Raw genomic sequence first — 21,819 nt, forward strand, 5'->3', positions numbered from 1 at the left:
GTAAAATGATACTAGGGGGAGATATGTACTGTTTGGGCTCGATACAGGTGTGTCTTTTCTGAATTTGTAGAAGGATTGGTCTGTGCGTAGTGTGGAGGGGAAGGAGTTCCATAGTGGGCAGCCATCACTGGGAAGCTGCTCTCCCCTGCTCTTTTAGCTTTGTATCTCGGCACGGTTAGGTGGCCAGTGTTAGTCATCCTGGTTGGTCTTGTGTGATTGTTTTTGACACATTTTTCTGCCGGGTATTGAGGGGCAAGATTATTTAGGCATTTATAGGTAAGGGAGGCTGTTTTGAGCTGGATTCTTTCATGGATGGAGAGACAGTTGTTCCGTCTGGTAGTTGAAATATGTTGCCGTCTGGACATGCCCAAGGCGGTTCCAAGGGCATTATTCTGCAAGATTTGGAGTTTATCGATGATGGATTTACTTGCTCCTAAATGGGCGTTGCAGTAGTAGATTTTTTGATAAAGCTAGTGCACGCGCTAGGGTCATACAACATTCCGGGGAGAGAAAGGGTTTGCAGGAATGGATGAGATTGTAGGTGTATGCAGTTGTTTAAGCTGTTGCAGTAACCTGTTTGCGCAGACTCAGGGAGGAGTCTAGGTAAAAACCCAGGGGTTTTAACTTCATTAGTCACCTTTTATATCATCAGTGTTGAAAGATTCGTATAGGTTGCTAAGTTTCTTCACGTTGGTAGGGGAGGCTAACGGGAGTAACTCTGTCTTCTCTTCATTCAGGTAAAGACCGTGAGTGGCCATCCGAGCCTGAATGATGAGATGGATTTTGTTGACAAGAGCAAGGTCCGTATCATCATCTCCTGATAGAGGCAGGAGGATCTGGGTGTCATCTGCATAGTTGGTGTAGGTAACACCCAGATGGTCCAGATCGTCAAACAATGGTTTGGTGAACACATTGTACATGGTAGGTGATAAACCTGAACCTTGTGGAACACCACAGGTAATGGGGATGGGATCAGCTGCTGCAGAGGTAGAGAAGACTCTTATGGATCTGTTGTTGAGGAAAGATTGGATCCATGCTGTTGCTTCTTTTGAAAAGTGAGCCGCAGTGGATAAGTGTCTACAAAGCACCTTGTGATCTATCATTTCAAAGGCAGCTGACAAGTGCAAAAGAAGCAAGAGCGCAGATTTCCCTTTGTCCCTCAAGTCATCAATTTGAATCTTTAGATCGATCATGGCAGTTTCTGTCCCATGTTGGGCCCTGAATCCGGATTGTCTGAGTCCAACTAGTTTGTGGGCCTCTAGGTACGTTTGAATTAGGTTATAGGCAGCCTTGTCAATAATTTTAAGGAGAAGGTACCGTGGTAATAGGACAGAAATTGGTGGGGATGCTGGGGGCAAGTGTTGCCTTTTTTCTTTTTCTTTTATTTTTTAGTAGTAGTACCCATGAATTCTTCGGGTTGGTTAGGAAGGTGCCTGAGTGAAAGGAGGCATTGATGAGGCTGGTTATGAAGGGGGGCAATTATTTGGCTATGTCTTTGATGACAGAAGCTGGACAGGAGTCACCTTGGCAGTTAGAAGGTTTAAGTGAGGCAATAATGTTAATTTCTTCTTGGGTGGAAACTGGGGAGAATTAGAATTGCTGTAGTGGTTTCGGCAAGATAGGTGTAGGTTTGAGCGTGGTATTGTCGGGGGGGAAATTCTGCCAGGGTCGGCCGGGCCGTCCGCAGACCTCCGGGCAGGGAGGCCCCAACTCCTCCCGTATATCCCAGATGAGATAGAGTATGAGACACACGCAAGAAGCAAGGTGACTCTGCTGTTTATTAGACAAAACGGCAGGGATGGGTCAAGGAGCGTACGCGTCCGTCCTGACACACACACAATAGTGGGGCTCGCAGGCCCTTTTTACTGTATTATGACGCGTTACTTGCGTCACTTTAGAAAGTTAACAAAAACCTATTGCCACTCTTAATTGATTACTCGAGTGGTAGGGTTAGTATAGCACACGTATAGAGAACAATGTTAGTGGTCGAGGATTAGTCAGGTGATATATCTGGGTTGTCCCTACAATTAGATACATGAGAATTGTTACATGAAGACTCCTAAGGATTGGTTAATATTACTGGCGTCAGTAATAAGAGCCCCATGTTCTGATTGGTGCGCCCGTGAGCTTCCCAGCCTGGGACCACCGCTGTTCCCAGCTCTCGGTGTACCTGCAATTTGCAACAATGTTTCACTATGGGTACGTGCAGACAATGTGAGGATTTATTCATAGCTGGAGGCTGACCGCTCCCACTGTTTCAGATGTCCATTGAGCCTTTCAAGTGTATCTGCCTGTGTCTCGTGGCGAGGGATCCAGACGCCTCTTTTCTCCTGGGCTTGGCATCTCGTCAGGTTCGGCTTGGTCACGTGAGGTGGGACCGTGTTTGAGGCAGAATTCTGCACAATTAATATTGTTTTTCCAGTGTGTGTCTGGTTTAATTTGCAGGTGTGACTTTAACGTTGGTGCACGGAGTGCGAGGTTGCAACATCGTGCCCTTGATGATTTGTTCTTGGAATGTGGGTTTGCAACATTGCGACCTTGGCTGGTTGCTTCGCCGGGCTCATTCTGCAGGATCAGCAACCTGACTCTTGTTTTGTTAATGTCCACGGGAGCTCTTGCTTGAGGCCTACTTAGGCCTAGTGTATAAGTGGGTCCGTCTGGTGCACAGGTGCTTTAGGTTACAGTACCATATAGTTCCATGACCAGTATCGTGTCTTCATTATATTTCTCATGGTGGTAACTGGTTTTAAGAGAAGCGTGAGCAAGCTTCGTAGATAAGTTCATGACGCGTCTTGCGTTTCTGCATTCTGAAAGCCTATGTAAAAAATAATAAAGATGCACGTCCGTGAGTATGCCTGTCGCCTATGTCATAGCACTGAGTATATTCTTTGTGTAGATTGGTGAGGGAATGTCCAGTGTGTATATTTGCACAGGTGTGCTTACCGTTGTCTAGGTCGTCATGGCATCTCTAACGACGTGTAGATTTTAGTCTAGTTGGTCCGTGCCGCAGGTGTCGGCATGGCCAGTGCGGGCTGCTGGGCAGGCAGATGGACACATCCGTATGTTCCTGTACCAGGGTATCTGGTCGTCTGGTAAATGGACAAACTCTTCTCGTGGCGGGTGTCTGGGTCGTGACCCTTTAGGCCAAGCACGAGAGGTGAAGGACGGGAGCCTGGTCTTCCATTCTCCCACTTCAGTCCCCCCTCTGGTCGACTTGTCGACCACAAACATATCCTTTTCGTTATCTCCTCTTACTCGCCATATCTTAGTTATTCCTCCTAGATGTCCATAGTGGTTTACATGATCTTCAAATGACCAATACATATATTCACAGGTTCCTCCAGGAGTACAGTATACCCATTTCCCTATGTAGCTCCTGGGGTTTCTTGGGTTCTCTATCTTCACTGATGGTGGGTCCAGATGGTTGGTGATGATTTGGTTGCGCAACTTCTCCCTCTCCTGTATTATCACACCTGTATGTTGGCCGTCATCTGCTGGCATCAAGGGGTGCATTCCCACCATTTCGAGCAACTCGTCAGTGGTACGTGCCTTCCGGGCCTTCCAAAATCTAATTATGATCAGCGTAGCTCCAGCCAAAATAGTACAACCCACTATAATTTTCAGTCCATCTGACAGCCAGGATGGCATCCATGACCATAATAGTGAAAACCAGCTCTTATCCTTGTTTACACCGTTACTTTCATCCATCATTTTGGAGTGCATCTGGGCCAATTGTGAAACTGCTTCGGTCAGTGTACCATTGTCAGCATTGTTGGCAGGTATGAACGTGCAGCATGATTGTCCTATCTTTGCACAAACTCCTCCTTCCATTGCTGTGAGAAGGTCCAACACATATCTGTTCTGGAGTGCTACCATCCTTATAGCTCGCAGCTCCTCTTTTATTGCGTTGAATCCATTTACTGTAGAATTGATGGTCATCATTAGTTCCCATCTAGTTATCTGGAGCCATTTTGCGTTTACGTAAGCCTGTAGTCCCGGATGTATTATTGAGGAGAAGAACATTGCTGCTCTGCTGAATAGTCTGTGTTCTGGCGGTATTGAAGTGCGTGCCGTTTCCGACCTTCCCCACAGGTAATTTCCTGTCAATGGTTCTCCTTGTCTTTTCCTTCTATTTAGGACAGTATCATCGCTGTTGGTCCTGTTCCCTTGCTCCTCCTGAAGTGGTGCAGATCTCTTTTTTTCTCTTGTCCCCTTCATCCATTTTTGGAAAGTTGGCCACATTGACATGCTTCTTGGGTACCACTAGTGATGGTACATTGACATGCACCATTGTGCACCCACCATTCCACAGGGGAGGCAGTGTATGGTATGCCTTTTCTCCACAGGCCCAATAATGGTCCATTATTACTGCTGTTCCTGCTCCCCCCTCAGGTAACTCCATCACACTTGCACAGTTGGTGTTATATCCTACGTCCACCTCTCCTTTATGCTGGTAGCATACCTTGGGCGCAGTCAGCGGCAGTATTGTTATTGGGTCTTCATCCGTTTCCACCCACGTGAGCATTGGTACGTACTTGATCCACATCGTCCAACATCGGTGGTTGTGTGCCTCGATAGTTTCTTTTGTTACCATGTTGCTGCCAATCACTCCTATCTCCCAGCTGTTGTCCAGGTACACCTTCCCGGTTATCGTCACCAGTGGTCTCTCCCAACATCCTTGTTTACCCGGAACTTCAGTGGCGTACCAATCACATGGTAGATACTGCAGTGTTACTTTCTTTGTTTCTCCTTTTGCAGGACCACTTGTTATGTATTTGAATGCTTCAGCATGTAAACTGCTCTTGTGGTAACTCAAATAGGTCTTGAGGAAGTTGTTTTCATATGGGTATGAGTCTCGTGTTTTCCATGTCATATGCACCACTGTCCCTTGAAATCGTCCTTTCGTTTGGAACAGTGCCAGGTATATTATGCACCGTGCTGTCTTCATCTATTTCTGTGGCAACAAATGTTCGAGAAGCACTCATGGCGTATGGTATTAATGACCAAACGTAGCAGCTGTCCTCTGTTGTCTGCTTACCAATGCGGGTCATGTGTTGGTACCATATGTTGTTTGAGACGTGTGCTGAATCTTGTATATAATTATCAATACCTTTATTGTCTGAGTATGTGCTGCGTTTAACTCTATTTTGCTTGGGTGCAATTCTACTACTATCACCTGACGTAACACCTGTTGCAGCAGGGGACGGGGGTGTATTAGGTTTGGGTGCAGCAATAAAATTAATAGCATAGCTGTACTGCCATACAGAGGCAGCCAAGAACCCGATGATCATCAAAATCCCTATTAGTTTTATCACATATGCTAATCTCACCGGCATTTTGCTCTTACCTTGCTGCAGTCCTGGCAGCGTATTCTTGCAACGTTAAAGTTGCCCGCCTGAAAACTCTCAAAATGCTGGTTATTAAATGTTAGTTGTTTTTCTTTAAGCTCTCCCTATCAAATAGTCATTCAGTGCCCAGGCGAAGAGCTGTTCCCACGCTACTCTAAGTGATCTATCTCTTAGGACCGGCAATTATGGGCGGAGGTGGGGCATTGAATATTCTCTGGCCAAGAGGAATGCTGTGTAGTAGACACGTACCCTTCTCTTTTTTAGGTACGTTGGCTGTTTTATTTCGTATACAAATTGGTGTGACAATTCTTCTGGGTAGTTATCGTCTGGGAGTACCATCTACGCCTGGGCAGTGAACTTGTTAGTTAGCTATATTCTTAACAATACAATAATAAGCAGTCCCTGTATGTGCGAGAGAAGAGAAACGGAGAACATTCACGTGTTTACATGTGTACTTGTGCAGGCAATGTCCTTCAGTTCAGTTATTACTGTATTTGGGGGTCAATGGGCAGGGGGGGGCTGGGCTCAGTTGGCGGTAGTATTTTTACTCCTTGAGCGTGTGACCATGGGGTGGGCAGTATGGGGATCACCCCTTTCTTCGTCAGTTATTGTCTCCGGGGAAGCTGGGTAGTGACACGGTATGGGAACAATTGGGTCGTTGTCTGTGGTAGAACTTCCTTCCGCTGTTGGGGATGTTGCTGTTCTTCCAATGGACCTGTCGTTGGCGCTGGGGCGGGTCTGCAGTTTGTAGATCTTTACATCATGTAGGTGGTTCCAGGCACGCTTGTCCTTTAGCTTTACTGCTCTTGTTGATACGTCCTCTACCAGATGGGGGCCAGTAAATCTTTTATCGTTCCATTTCCTGTTGAAATTGCGAAGTAGCACGTGGTCACCTTTAGCAAGTTTGCACAAGTTCTCCTTTTCCAATTCTGTATTGGCGCCTTCTTGTTGATTGCTGGTAGACCCGCCCCGTGTGCGCTCGAGCTGTTGAGACACAAACACAACACTAGTAATCAAAGAAGACACATATTGGTACATTTCATCACCTAACACACTCGCTGTGCTTTCGTGATCAGTGAATGCCCTTGACGTTGGCGTTAGGGGAAGGCGCATTTGACGTCCAGTAACCACCTCGTGAGGGGTGAGGTGGTGGTCGGACCCTGGCCTATTCCTCAATTCAAATAGGGCTAATGGAAGGCAATACAACCAGCTTTTCTTTGTTGTTTGTTGTATTTTTGCAATTGCCTCCTTCAATAGGCCATTCAGGCGTTCACATACACCGTTAGCCTGTGGGTGGTATGCACATGCGAATTTGTGTTTTATGCTCAGCAAGGATGTGATATGCTGGAACATTTCGTTTGCGAAATGCGGGCCGTTGTCTGACCTTAACACTTCGCACACTCCCCACATGGGGAAAACCTCCCTTACTAGGAATTTGGCTGCTCTAAATGCATCTGGGTGTGAACAGGGCCCTGCTTCAATCCACCTAGAAAATGGGCATACTACTACAATCATATACCTATTACCTTGACATATGTTGAGCATATCAACATAGTCAATGTGAAGATGCCGAAAAGGTCCCTCTGGCCGGGGTATAGTACCTCTTATCACTTTTAGGGTATGACCGGCCGTAAACTGTTGACATGTGAGACAATTGCTGATAAAATTTGACACATGAGAATTTAACTCGGGGAAGAACCAATCTTCTCTAATTCGTGCTGCAATTACTTCCTTGCTTGTATGGGCTGGGTGATGTAATTGGCTCAGGGCGGTGTTCAAAAGTGCCAATGGTATTACAACTTTTCCAGTGCCACCCTGGCGCCATAGTGCGTCGGTTGGTGACATTGTACATCCTCTTTTTACCCATATTTCTTTTTCGGCCATTGGTGCAGCCGCTTGTAGCTCCATAATCTGCGTGGCTGGGAGATGGGTGTACCCCTCTCTTATCAACATCTCCCTAGCCATTCCCCTCCCTCTCCCTCTCTGTGATTCAGGGAGGTTCCATATCTCACCAAAGTACGCGGCATATTTCGCATGTGCGTCCGCTGCTGCATTCCCTTTTGAGACGTGGTCTTCACCATTGGTGTGTGCGGTGCATTTTACTAGGGCTAATTCTTGGGGGTCATTTATTACTTCAATTAGTTCAGCCAATAAGAGGGCATGTTGCACTGGAGTGCCATCAGCTCTCCTAAACCCTCTTCTTCTCCATTTTGATAGCCCTGAGTGGACAGTGGATGTAACATATGCACTGTCAGAGTATATGGTTACTCGTTTGTCAAAACTTTCCTTTAATGCCAATATTAGTGCAACCAGTTCCGCGGCTTGAGCGGAGTAATGCTGTGGTAATTGTACACATTTCATAGCCACACACACCGGCGCCTCCATCATTTTTACCACTGCTGCCCCAGTCCTCCGTATCCCATCTCCTTGATCAATAGTTGATGACCCATCAATAAACAAAATCTCGCCTCCCTCTAGTGCGTTTTCTTCAACTTTCCTAGTACATGAGTACATTTCAGTTGTTTGGGTGCAGTCATGGGCATAATCTCCCTCCTCAATTACTTCTGCTAGGAACCTTGCAGGGTTAACCGTGCTACATCTAACAATTGCTAATTCAGCTCTAGACAAAATGATCTCATAACCTGATGCCCTCTGCGTGGTTAGGGTGGACTTAGGTCTATTCAATATTGCAAATAGTGCATGTTCCACAAACAGTGTAGTTGGACACCCCATGGTTATTGCTGATGCTTTTTCCACTGCAAAAGCAGCTGCAGCGAGACCTTGTTCGCAAGGGAAGTGACCTAACATCACAGGGTCTAAATGACCGCTGTAAAATGCTACTGGTTTATAGCCCATGCTCGTTTTTTGGGCCAATACTGCTTTCATCACTGCTGAGTCGCAATGTGAAAATATAAAAAATCGTCGCTCATAGTCTGGGGATGCCAGTACTGGAGCAGTTGATATCGCGTCTTTCAATTCATCAAAGGCCTCCCTCATTTCCATAGTCCACCCCAACTTTTTCTCCCCTTTATTAGCTTCCCTCAAACCCTCAAGCAGGGGTCCTATGTATGAACTGTAATCAAATACCCATGCTCTACAGTAGTTGCACAGCCCCAGGAATTGCTGCAGTTCCCTCACAGTCTGTGGCATTGGAGTGCTTGAAATGGCCTGTGCTCTTTGTGGTGCAATCTTTCTTCCATGTTGGGATATCAGTTGGCCAATGTAAAGTACCTGTTCCTGACAGTATTGTATCTTTTCCATGTCTACCTTGTACCCCTTTTCAGCCAATATTGTCAACATCTTTAATGAGTCCTCTCTGCATTTACTTTCGTTTGTACTGCAAATTATTATGTCATCCACATACTGTAACACTGTGCTTTCCACTTCAACGTTACCCAAATCCATCTGTATTACTCTGTTGAAAATTGAGGGTGATTCGCAATACCCCTGTGGCAATCTGGTATGTTTCCACTTTGTATTTCGGTAAGTGAAGCTTGTCAAATCTTGTGAGTCTGGGTGTAATGGTATTGAGAAAAAAGCATTTTTAAGGTCGATCACTGTAAATCGTGACGCTTCCGCTGGAATGCCACACAATATTGTGGCCGGGTTTGCTGTTACTGGATATTCTGCTTCTACTATGTTCTTCAAGGGCCTGAGGTCATGTATGAAGCGCCAAGACCCCCCTTTAGCCTTGCAAACTGGGTACACAGCCGTGTTAAATGGTGATTCTGAGGGGACCAATATGCCATTGTTTATAAGGGCCGTTATGGTTTCATATATGCCCTCATCTGCCTCTTTTGACAGTGGGTACTGTTTCACTCTGGGTAGTATGGCACCTTTTTTCATTTTTATCCTTGCTCCCCCTATGCTTTTTATACATCCCACATCATAAGGGCTAATAGTCCACAATGATTTGGGCACCTTTGACATATCCTCCTTAAAGAAGGGGACTGGGGTGCATGCGGGTGCCTCAAGTGCCATCGCAATTTTCTGTGCTACTTGTTTGTGAGCCACTCTTAGCCATATTTCTACACTCATCATGAACACCATTTCACCTTCCTCCTTTTCTTCTGAGAACAGTTCCTCATCTGACACCTGGGTCAGCCTACATCCTTCTGCTAGTGCTATCACTGCCCTCCATGCTCTCCCTTCCTTATCTTGGGCGTGCACAGCAATATAATCAGCTGTTGCAATAATGCTCTCAATGTCCATTACAACCACCTTTCCTTCTGGTTCATTAACAGGTGTTTCTGGTCGGAACAGATAGGCTGCTGGCCTCCTCCATATTTTCCCTTCTATCCCTGGCATCCATGCAAATGCCATGTCTGTTCCATACTGGAATAGCTCGCCATCTACTGGCTCCGCCCTAATCGCTGTCTGTCCACAGTATGCTTGCATAATCTGTCGTGCTGCGAGCATGTTAATCCCTGGAGTAGAGCAAATTATGCCGTCCTCTGTAAAGGAGATCGTCATATTCAACCTGTTCATTATGTCCCTCCCCAGTATATTTACTGGTGAGGCACTATAATATAAAAGTGGAACTGACAGATCATAATCTCCAATAGATAAGGGAACGTTATCAGTAAAGGGAACCAACCCTTTAGCCCCAGAGAATCCTTGGGTGTTCATGGCTTCGCCTGACATCTTAAATTTACCTTCCCTTATGCAAGACCGGGTCGCCCCGGTGTCAACAAGGAATGATAATTTTTTGTCACCTATCGTTACCTCTATGCGTGGCTCCTCCGCACTGTTAGGTGTTACTGACAGGATGGGACACACCAAGGCCGTCTGTGGGCTGTCCTATTGAGGGTACAATGATTGGCCATTCCCTGTGTAAGGGTTGTGTCCCAAGACCGTCACCCTACCCAATTGTGTTTGTTGCGTTTGGGGTTGTTGCGATATCGCTACTTGTTGTTGTGGCAGTGAATATGTTTGTGGCTGTTGTTGTGTTATTTGTTGTTGTGGTTTACTTCCTTGTTGCAACGTCTGCTGCTGTTGTATACCCTGCTGTTCTTGTGAGGTCCTAGGTTGTACCTGTTCATTCCATGCTGGTGTTCCTGGCCTGACCCTACACGTGCGTGACATGTCCTAATAATCCACAACTCCAACACACGGGTGGTTCCCTGCTTTGCCATGGGAAGCTCCCTGTGTTGTCCTGGTACACTGGTTGCCCTGTGGGGTAGGAATTTCTAAGTCCTCCCACCTGCTGTTGGGTGTTATATCTGTATCCTTTCCCTCTCATAAATCCTCCTCTCCCCCTGTTATAATTATAATACCCAGCTCCTTGCATTGGGTACCCTCCTCCCATGTTTGGTGCGTGTAATTGCAGTGGCGGCACTTGTTGCGTTATAGTCTGTGAAGGTGCTATTTGAGCGGGATCTTGTGCAGCCACTACTTGTGTGGGGCTTTGAGCCATTGGTGTGGGCGTAGTTATTAGTGCCCCTTCCATTGTGTATTTAGTACGTTTTTTCTGCACTAATTTAGCCTCTTCTGTTTTCCTGTCCTCTTCCTTTTGTTTCATTTTTCCTTGCCATGTCCTACAGTGATGTACTATGGTCAGTTGTATTTCTGGCCATGGTTTTGCTTCCATTCCCACTACTTTCTTTAGTTGTTTCTGAACTCCTTCTGGGAGCCCTTGTACCAGTATATGATAAAATATTGCTGGTGTTTTATCCCATTGTTCTCTAGTTTCCATGCGCCACTTCTCTTGGATATCCTGGATATAATCAACAGGATCCTCATTCTCACGCATCTTACGGGAGGTAATTGCTCCTATGTCTGATGTGTCTGGGTACTGTACTCTTAATGCCTGCCATAGTGCATGTCTGCAGTTCGCAAATGGTGCCCCATCATGCGATGTGTTTGTTATTGTTACCCCATGGAATCCCGCTCTCTTCCAAATGTCATCCGCTCTATCCCCTAATATTGATATTAACAAGCCCTTTACATCTCCTACTGCTAGTTTCTGTCCTGCGGTGTGTTTTTCCATTTCATATATTAACTTACCCGCACCTCCACTTAGTGATGGAAGCCTACATTTTATATTTTCTTTATCCGTATGCTTCCAAGGGACATACTGTGGTCTAACCCCTCCTCTCTCCAACAGTGGCATTAAATTGTGTCTTGTGTCACCCTTTACGTTCCATAATATCGAGTCCTCACACCCCTCCTCTACTTCCGTTTCTTTTACCTCTTCAATTTCGTCCTTATTACCCCTGCCCTTAACTCCTTCTTCTCCATCCTTTCCCCTTCTTTCGTCATTTCCTGGCATGTTTATTAGTCTGTCCTGCCTGCGACTAGGGAGGTCTCTAAGCCGACATGCATAGGGTGTCAGTTCGTCCATGAAGGGCGCGAGCTGTATTCTGCGCAGCGAGCGTGAGGTGGTTGAGCATGTAGGGCGCGATTGGGGAGGGCGTGATGGGGATAGGGATGGTGGGGTTTCATGGGTTTGTCTTTCCACTAGTCCTTGCTCTCCCTCCTCACTTCTCTCCATCTCCCCCTTTCTCCTACTGATCCATGGTGAGTCTATGTTGGTTCGAGTGAGGTATAGCTTATCTAAGCTTTCCCTTTCACTTTTTCTTCCTTCCCTCTCCACTCCTTCTTCCTCCTCACTACAAAAATCATTCATAAATGGCATCCCACACTGTCTTTTTCCCTTTTATTGTTACTGTTTGTAAGTCTATTAGGCCTATTTCTCCTTTTTCTCCGTTACCAGCTTCTCCCCCTAGTGCTGATGTTGTCGCTACTTCTCTGCATCTATATACATCCCCCCATCTTTCACTCTCCCTACTATTTTCCTTTTCAATTCCTCCATCACTTCATTGCTCATCTGTTCCAATATCCTTTCATCCTCTTTCTTCCTTTCCCATTTCACCCTTTCTCTTTCTACTATACTCTCTATTACCTTCCCCTCTTCATATTTCTTAGCTGTCTCTGATAGTAACCTCCTCTTCCATATTGCCATTTCCTTTTTTTTCTTCTTCTTCCCTCTTCTTCTCTCTCAGCACTACTCTTGATACCCTGTCTGCTGCTGCTTTTACCCTTTCAGCTTGTCTCCTTTGCTCCTCATTTTGTTCCCTTAATTTTTCCAATTTGTTCTTGCCTTCTTTTCTTTACCTCGCTCTCTCTTTCCTCCCTCTCGAGCTGTTTGATCAATTCATTCTGCTCATCCCTTAGCTTTGCTAATCTTTCCTCCAAAATCTCTTCTTTGCCGTAATAGCTCCTCCCCCTTCATTTCACTCTCTCTGGCATTATCCTTGTCTGTTCTCTTTACTACTTCCCTCTCTTCCCCAGTTAGTGAACCTCGTAATTTTAATAATATCTGTGCAGCTACCCACTCATCATTTCCTATCTCTACAGTCTGCTCTTCTCCAATCCTCACCTCCCCCGCTGGCATCTTCCTATGAGCCACATATGGTGGAGGGCTGTATGCCGGGTTCGAGTATCCTTCAGCCGCCCTTAGCTGTCCTTCTATTTCTCCTAATTCTCTCAAAGGGTACAACCCCCCTCCCTCTGTTTTCACTCCCGGTGTTATGGGTATCTCGTTGCCTGGTTCCTTTTTTATGTCATCTAATTTATCAACCTTTTCTCCTCCCTCTCCTCCGTACCCCGTGTTTTTTTGTGCTTTCACTCCCCTTTTTCCCATCCTCTCCTTCCTTCTTAATCTCTTTTTCTTCCGGTGTTTCCCCCATAGTGAACATTCCATTTGGTCCTGGTCGTGACCCCTGGAACATCCTCCACAAGTTAAACACCTCCACATGGCTTGCCAACTTCTTCCCCTTGTATGTATTGTGCAGATGGTTTAGCAGTGAATGTTGGGCATATGGATCGAAGCTACCATTAGGCGGCCATGGTGTTTATTTTGTTATCCGTCCCCTGGGTCCATTCTATGCTGTACTTAATTAGCTTCTCCCTATGGGGTGGCAGTGTGGTGCATATGTGTTGTAGTGGGGTAGTGAGGGTGTTCCCCCACCCTCCCAACCCTGTCCCGTATGACATAGTAGCGCTCCACTTGTTACCCTTCCCCTATCTGGTAGCAGTTTATCTCACTAGCAGTTTACAATATACAACCTTGTATTGTTTACCTGGCCCCGTAAGTTTGGGGACTTATGACAATCCCTTAATAAAATGTACACAAAAAAACAATATATATGGGGTTTTACATTTGTATATTCCCTCTGTGTTTTTTTTTTTTTCTTTATACAACACCCTTATGGCCCCCTGCGGCCGAAGCGCACGCAGCCCCCTGCGGCTGCGTACCCCTTATTACGCTCTTATACAGTCGTCCTGTTTCCACGTTCTCCTCCCCCTTTTACACTTGCCGTGGCCGGCGTTCTCCGTGTGCAGCCACGCCCCTCCCCTCTTCTCCTTTCCCCGATCAACTCGCTTACCGTTTATCTCCGTGTCCACTCCCTTACTATATTTCTCTTCCCCACCACTCTCAAAACCAAGGTGCCTTGTGCTCGTAATATCCTATTAAAGCCCTACTGGTGACGTCACCGATCTCTTCGAGCTACTGGTAAGTTCTTCATATGTTCTTTAAGTTCAAAATACACTTGCAATCTACCCCCGTTAACCCTACAGCTGTCTTCCTGTCACTCCTGGAACAAGGTAATCAAATCAATAATATAATCGGACTGCGCATGCTGCGTCGCCTCGCGTGTGATACGCCCCTCAACAAGAGGGCTTAACCAGCCAATTATCTTCCGTATTGGGCAACTAGCTAGCTACCACCTACAGGGAACCGTCATCTACCTATCGAGTTTCTTGCTCGAACAATAGGGATCCTCATCTACTCATTGATCAATAAATGCCAAATCGTAGGAAAGCACACACACACACACCCACCCTTACACGTGGTCGCGACCTAGGCCAATCAGTGTCTACGAGCGGCCGCACATGATCTTTTCGTGCTCCGCCCCCCTCTTTCGCGTGACGTAGCCGACTGCTCTCGCACTCGTTTTACTACCATTCATTCCATTGCCAACACTGAGTTGTCAAACCGTCGCCGCGCACCTCTACAACACCTCCCTCCTCCCTTATTTACTTGCACCCCCCTCCCTCACAATTTTGCATTGCTTGTTGTGCGTGTCATGCTCACCAAGTTCTCTCGATGCAGGGCCGCTCGACTGCGTGCACCCCTCGAAGCGGCTCGCCACCTCCCCTCGTCTGGACCACGTCTGGACACTCGCCGACCGCGGGCGGGATACTTCTCAACCGGCTCCCGAGGGCCAATATCCGGATTGCGCTGTCCGGTCTTCTCGCAGCTCCGCGATGGTCCTGTAGTCCTCAGAAGGGGGCAACGGCAGAGGGGGCCGCGCCGGCGGGCCTCCTCACAACGGGAGTACCTGGAAAAAGTAAAAATAAAAAGGTGGATCTTAAACAGATCTCAGCAGTGCCTCCAACTTGTCGGGGGGGGGAATTCTGCCGGGGTCGGCCGGCCCGTCCGCAGACCTCCGGGCAGGGAGGCCCCAACTCCTCCCGTATATCCCAGATGAGATAGAGTATGAGACACACGCAAGAAGCAAGGTGACTCTGCTGTTTATTAGACAAAACGGCAGGGATGGGTCAAGGAGCGTACGCGTCCGTCCTGACACACACACAATCGTGGGGCTCGCAGGCCCTTTTTACTGTATTATGACGCGTTACTTGCGTCACTTTAGAAAGTTAACAACCTATCGCCACTCTTAATTGGTTACTCGAGTGGTAGGGTTAGTATAGCACACGTATAGAGAACAATGTTAGTAGTCGAGGATTAGTCAGGTGATATATCTGGGTTGTCCCTACAATTAGATACATGAGAATTGTTACATGAAGACTCCTAAGGATTGGTTAATATTACTGGCGTCACTGATAAGAGCCCCATGTTCTGATTGGTGCGCCCGTGAGCTTCCCAGCCTGGGACCACCGCTGTTCCCAGCTCTCGGTGTACCTGCAATTTGCAACAATGTTTCACTATGGGTACGTGCAGACAATGTGAGGATTTATTCATAGCTGGAGGCTGACCGCTCCCACTGTCGCAGATGTCCATTGAGCCTTTCAAGTGTATCTGCCTGTGTCTCGTGGCGAGGGATCCAGACGCCTCTTTTCTCCTGGGCTTGGCATCTCGTCAGGTTCGGCTTGGTCACGTGAGGTGGGACCGTGTTTGAGGCAGAATTCTGCACAATTAATATTGTTTTTCCAGTGTGTGTCTGGTTTAATTTGCAGGTGTGACTTTAACGTTGGTGCGCGGAGTGCGAGGTTGCAACATCGTGCCCTTGATGATTTATTCTTGGAATGTGGGTTTGCAACATTGCGACCTTGGCTGGTTGCTTCGCCGGGCTCATTCTGCAGGATCAGCAACCTGACTCTTGTTTTGTTAATGTCCACGGGAGCTCTTGCTTGAGGCCTACTTAGGCCTAGTGTATAAGTGGGTCCGTCTGGTGCACAGGTGCTTTAGGTTACAATACCATATAGTTCCATGACCAGTATCGTGTCTTCATTATATTTCTCATGGTGGTAACTGGTTTTAAGAGAAGCGTGAGCAAGCTTTGTAGATAAGTTCATGACGCGTCTTGCGTTTCTGCATTCTGAAAGCCTATGTAAAAAATAATAAAGATGCACGTCCGTGAGTATGCCTGTCGCCTATGTCATAGCACTGAGTATATTCTTCGTGTAGATTGGTGCGGGAATGTCCAGTGTGTATATTTGCACAGGTGTGCTTACCGTTGTCTAGGTCGTCATGGCATCTCTAACAACGTGTAGATTTTAGTCTAGTTGGTCCGTGCCGCAGGTGTCAGCATGGCCAGTGCGGGCTGCTGGGCAGGCAGATGGACACATCCGTATGTTCCTGTACCAGGGTATCTGGTCGTCTGGTAAATGGACAAACTCTTCTCGTGGCGGGTGTCTGGGTCGTGACCCTTTAGGCCAAGCACGAGAGGTGAAGGACGGGAGCCTGGTCTTCCATTCTCCCACTTCAGTATGTTGTGGAATCATTTTGTGTTTTTGCCTCTATTTTCTTTTGAAGCAGAGTAATTTTATAAGTAGGGGTTTCTTGAATTTTGGTGCACCAGGTCTTATCCTTGATGCAGTTATCCGTTGAGTGGATGGGAGATTAAAGTTTTTAAGATGGTGAATAGTTCACTGGAACTTGAGCTCGCCTTTTCAATCCTGTTATTACAGGTTTCTCTTTTAGCTATCAGAATTTCTTCTTTATATCTAGCTGAGATTGTGAGCATGATGTCTTTATTGATTGAAGAAGGGTTATTTCTCCAGGAAGTTTCACATTTTCTTTTTTTGTTTCTAAGGGCTTTCAATTTAGGGGTGAACCACGAGTTGAGGTGTGCTTTAGGTTTGCTTTTGCGCATTTTTAATGGGGCATGCTATCTAGCGCAATAGTCGAGGTTTTGTTATAAAGGTCCACCAAATCTGATGGGTCAGAGGAGGGCTCAAGTAGGGGTTGGAGGAAAGGCGAAAGTTTACCTAAAGTAGTAGTCTTTTTGTTCCTGGTAGGCATGGATGGAGCAATGAGGTTGTCTGTATTAGGAGGGGGTAAGATCTTGAAGATTGAATGAGAGGAAGAAGTTGTCCGTCCAGGGGTGAGGCTGAATAGAATTGATGGTAGTGCTGAAGTTAAGGTCTGCTATCCAGTCAAGGATTCTTCCTTTGTCATGGGTGGGGGGGAGGACTCTTTGAGTGAGGCCAAGCTCCACTAAGGAGTTGGCAATGGATGTAGCATGAGAATCAGTTGGGTCATTAAAACCAAGATTAAGGTCTCCTAGTAAGAGGATTTATGAGGTGGGTTTCGTGTTGGTGGACAAGGGTGCATGAATTCATTCCTTTAAGGAGCCCAACGGTCCGGGAGGTCTGTAAATTAGATGCATTGTTATGTTCTGGTTCTAGAGTTTGTGAGTGGAAGTTTAACCGTTTAGTTCGCAGGAATAAGTAGGGGTGTGTGAGACAACTCGGAGTCCCTGTGTATTTTTGGCTATGAAAAACACTCCACCTCCTCTAGTGGAGTCTGTCTGCTCTGAGGACCGTATAATTATTCGGGGTCTCTAGGAGGGATGGTCAGGCTGCTGCATGTAGCCAGATCTCGGTAATCTCGAGGAAGTCCAGATTATTTTCTAGTATTAGATCTGCGATGTCCACTGCATGGGTTACTAAGGACCTGCCATTTATCATGGGCATTTATCATGGGCAGAGAGTAAGGGTGTGGCCACGGCCAGTCTGGTGGTATTTGAATGTTTAGGTTTTATTTTGGGTGTACGTTGAGGGGGAATTAATAGTGTGCAATGGGGCAGAAGGTATCTTGTAGGATTTGCCAAGCCTGGCATTTCAGCTCATTGAAGGGCAAGGATGATTGGGCATCAGTAGAGTGGGGGTCATGGTAGGAGGACTAGAGCTCTTAGAGGGTTGAGGTATGTCAAATGGCTGGCCCAGAATTACCAATGGGTGATTGTTAGTAGCATTTACTGTGGGCGGTGTGTAGGTTCTTGACCAGGGTGTGGTATGCGACGGCTTCAAAGGGGCAGGAAAGAAGTCGGCTTGATCCGAGTAGGCAGGTTCAGTAGTGGCAGAAACCTGGTAGGTGTGATGAGGTGATTATACTGTTGGATTATTTTTCCTTATACCTCTGTGAGTGGGAACCTTTTTCCGCACTCACAGAATCTTGTACTCATTTTATGGGGGTCATTATATAGACGCTCCTTAGTGTCTTTTAAAAGTTTTCTTCTTGGACAACTTTTTGGCAATAAGTGCCAGTTGTTGTTGGGTTGCCGAAGGGGCTCCCCTTTTAGCTTTTTCTGGCTAACCTTCAGAGAACTACAGCTCCCATGGGTAGAAAGGATATTTGAATCCCTTTTACATTTTATTTGGTGAAATGAGCACACCCCACCTTATGTGGAGTACTGGGGAGATGCAATGTATCCGATTTCACACTGAAACTGTAACAATTCTGTTACAGGGACAAGCTTACCTTTAATGGCTGGTGGCAGTGATGCCTTTTTACTAATTCGGTGCACCTTTACCATGGGCTGTGTTCACAGCTGCAGTAAAGAAACCCAAGGGTGCTCATTTTACCAAAATGGCCCTGGTCGCCTTTTTTTGTGTTCATTTCATTGTTCCTTGTCCTTCTTTCTTCCCTTGACATCCAGGGCAGGAAATTCCTTTGTGTGATTTATGATTTTTTTTAAAATTTTTATTTTTATTTTTTTATCTTCGGCAGGAGTCCCATAGACTCCCTGCCCAGGCTCCAGTCTGTCCCTGAAGGCAGGAAGTGAGGGAGGAGTCCAAAATTCTGCAGCCCTTTGTCTTCCTCCTTTCCTGAATGGGCACAAATCCCAGTGGGGATCTGGCTGTCCTGATTGGACAACCAGACCGCCCCTTGTTGAAAAATGCTGGGAGAGAATGCAGAGTTGTGCTGTAGTTCCTGTTAAATACTCCGAACCTGGAAGCTGAAGACAGGTCGACCTCTGGAACCAAAACCGAAGAGGATGATTAAGGAAACGCGGCTGAGACGATTTGCAGTGACCAGAGAGCTTGCTGTGTAACCTGATCCTTGTTTAGCCCTTCTTTCCAATCGACCTGACTCAAGACTCGCATTTTGAGCCATCCCGTGACCTTGCAGGGCTGCAATGCCCTAATACCCTGGGACCTCGAGCCATTGTGCGGTGCACGGTCTTCCGAATCTCGCTGAAACTTTGTGGGCATTGTTAGGCAAGAATTGATGTAGTAAACCTGTGGGAGACTACACAACCCTTGACCTCTTGGTATTGGGTAACCCACCTATTGGTATAGGTACTACACAAGTTGGTAGTGTGACTGAGCAGCCAGCCTTATGTTAAGAGGGGTAAATGTGAGCAGTAGAGCTGTAGCAATGAAATTCACAATTACAAGTATCCAAATAACACTTCCACTCAAGGTTTCGAATTAATATAATTTATTTAAGTCAGTTTTAAAGAATCATTCTTTGAAAAGGGCAATAGGTGGCAATCAAATACTTTAAAATACCTTCTCAGAATCGACACAAAGCATGTAGATACTCTTTAGATATGCTTCATACACACTTCCTACACCCAGATGCAACTTCACTAACTAGGACAGTAATGGCATTTATCACTTGTACGCTTTGTAAATTCGGAGGTTTGTAGAAAGGAAAGGTTGAAAGAAGGAAAAGGATTAAAGAGTTTCTCGGAGCATGTGAGCACTTTAAATCTTCCAATGAAGTCTAGATAAAACCTTTCCCAGCAAATGAGTTAAAACGAATGCATCACCTATGAGGGACTGTAAGAATCAGTCAAATGGAATAGAAGAGTCTGCAGGGAACCAGGACAGCCAAAGTCAATTGGAGCAAAGGCTATGGAGCTGAGGCACTTCTTAGGAAGTAAAAGTATTGCACAAAGTTAGAGAGCTTGTTGAAGAAAATTCACTGTAGGGTCACAAGCTGTTACACTTGTGAAAGTTAGAGCTGGGATCAACTCTAGAAAAAGAAGCTACGGCAAGTCTCAACTGAGTAGAGCAAGCTACACACATTGAGGTAAGTACCGCAAGTCAGAACAGTACCTTTTTGATTAGAAGAGGAGGGTCCAGCTGGCTTCTGTCTGATTGCATTGATGCAGATCCTGTGTTCCTGGGCCTCAGTCATGTTGACAAGAGGGATGACATCAGGGGACTCCTGCCGCAGCAATTCGATGGCCGGCTGTAGTTGCAGGGTCTTGTCGGAACAGCAGCACTTTACGGTTTCAGAGCTCGGTAAATGGCACCACCGTGGATCTTGGACACTGGTTGGGCTTCCTTCACTCCTTGAGTCCTGCACTCTGGTGACTTGAGTTTTCATCCTGCTTCTGGAGGGTCCTCGGACTCATGGAGCAAATGGCTGGTTTAAAGTCGTTGCACTCAACTACGGATTGTTCGACCCCTGGCACTCGGTTCCTGCAGCAGCAAAGAAGTACAGCCAGTTGGGGAAGGTCTTCCAGCCAAGTTCGTCTCTGGGTTAGTTGGTCCCACTAACCCAAGGGAAGAAGTTTTCCTTTCCTGGAGCTTTCTCTTGTCGATCAGAAAAAGCACAGCAGCAGGCAACGGTCCAAGAGGATGCAGCAAGCTTGGTTCACGGTTCTTCATCAGGTAGTCCTTCCAAGTGGTCGACTTTGTCTTCAATTCCAAAACCCTTGCCTTTTAAGCAAGTTTCTCACATGCACAGCCTAGCTGTCACTCAGCCAGCCTATCAGGACTAGGTGCATTCAGGTTTCCCTGCAGACAAAACAGGGGAGTTTTGGGCACCTCTCACTTCCTGCCCTTGCATACACACACTGGAGCCAGAGGTGAAGTTCAGCACTGAAGCCCGCCAAAGACAAAACGAACAAAGGGGTCAAACCTGGTTTGGCGCGCAGAGTAAACCCCACAAAAGACCTCACAGACACAACATGTCGAAAAAAGAAGACCTTTGCCATTTTGACAAAATGGTCACGCATGGGTGCTATACTGCAGCTGAAGATTCGGCCTGCGGTAGAAACGCACAATGGTAGGAAAATTAAACCCCTGCCAGTGAGGGTAATGTAACAAATTACCCCCAGCCGCCGCCAGCACTCCACATAAGATGAGGTGTGCTGGCCCTACAAAGAGAAAAGGTAAGTAAAGTCAGTTTCACTTTACTGTTGTTGGGAACTGTAGTTCACACAAGAAAAGGTATTTAAACCTTAGGAGAAATCCAAAGTCCTTCTCAGTGACACTGCACTGAAGGTGCTGTCTCTTCACTATATAAAAAAGCAGATACCTCTGGAGTTTGTCAAACTCCAAAAACTGTGAAAACCCAACATCTAAATCTGGTAAAAACACATGAGGGGGGGGGGGGGGAAGGTCACACCCAATCAGGAGTTAAGATTAAAAAGTCCTATGCCCAGCAAAAGAGCTGGGGGTCTCTAAGGTTGAAGGGAATTAGCACAGAAATGAACATTCTCACTAATAGGCTTGACACAGGTTAGGAAGATTTATGAAAATCCTACCTAACACTTCGGCATTGAGTGAAATTGAACTTCAAGAATGAAGAAGCTGTAACAATTTGGTATTGGCTTACTTTGAAAAATATTAAATGAACTATGCACCGTTAGGTTAGTGATGTTGACTTTTTCTTTTTGTAGCATTCTATCACACCAGATTCCGAACTCTGGGAAGCTGAGACGGAAAAAGCAGCTCCGGGAAAAACTGGAGAGGCGGGGAATTCTCCCTAGGAAGCAGCGTCTACTCCAGGCAAAGCTACTGCAGCCACCCCGTCGGACCAAGCCCCCTGCTAGAAGCCAGCCTGACAGAAGCTTTTATGACATTTGGGCAGAATCCAGTAAGTGGGTGATTTTGGCTGGTGTATTATGAAGTGCTGATGGTGGCTGCTTGTCTTTTTTTAGAGAACGAGTTTGATTTGCTTCCACATTTGTAAGTACATGCATGTTTGTTTTGATATAAGCCTTTAAAGCCACACAATGCAGCACTTGGCCTTTTA

At 46.4% G+C, this 21,819-nt stretch overlaps 1 protein-coding gene across 1 annotated transcript in view; it reads left to right on the top strand.

Annotated features, from left to right (window-relative positions):
• NOP53 (NOP53 ribosome biogenesis factor) overlaps positions 1–21,819 on the top strand; it is a 259,858-nt gene that overhangs the window by 37,653 nt on the left and 200,386 nt on the right. The window contains exon 4 of the mRNA XM_069644371.1: positions 21,464–21,660. Within this exon, the coding sequence (XP_069500472.1) occupies positions 21,464–21,660 (197 nt within the window). The remainder of the gene's footprint in view (positions 1–21,463; positions 21,661–21,819) is intronic.

Source organism: Ambystoma mexicanum, chromosome 2p (genome assembly GCF_040938575.1).
Source record: "Ambystoma mexicanum isolate Mex_15411 chromosome 2p, UKY_AmexF1_1, whole genome shotgun sequence".
NCBI classification, from domain to species: Eukaryota; Metazoa; Chordata; class Amphibia; order Caudata; family Ambystomatidae; genus Ambystoma; species Ambystoma mexicanum.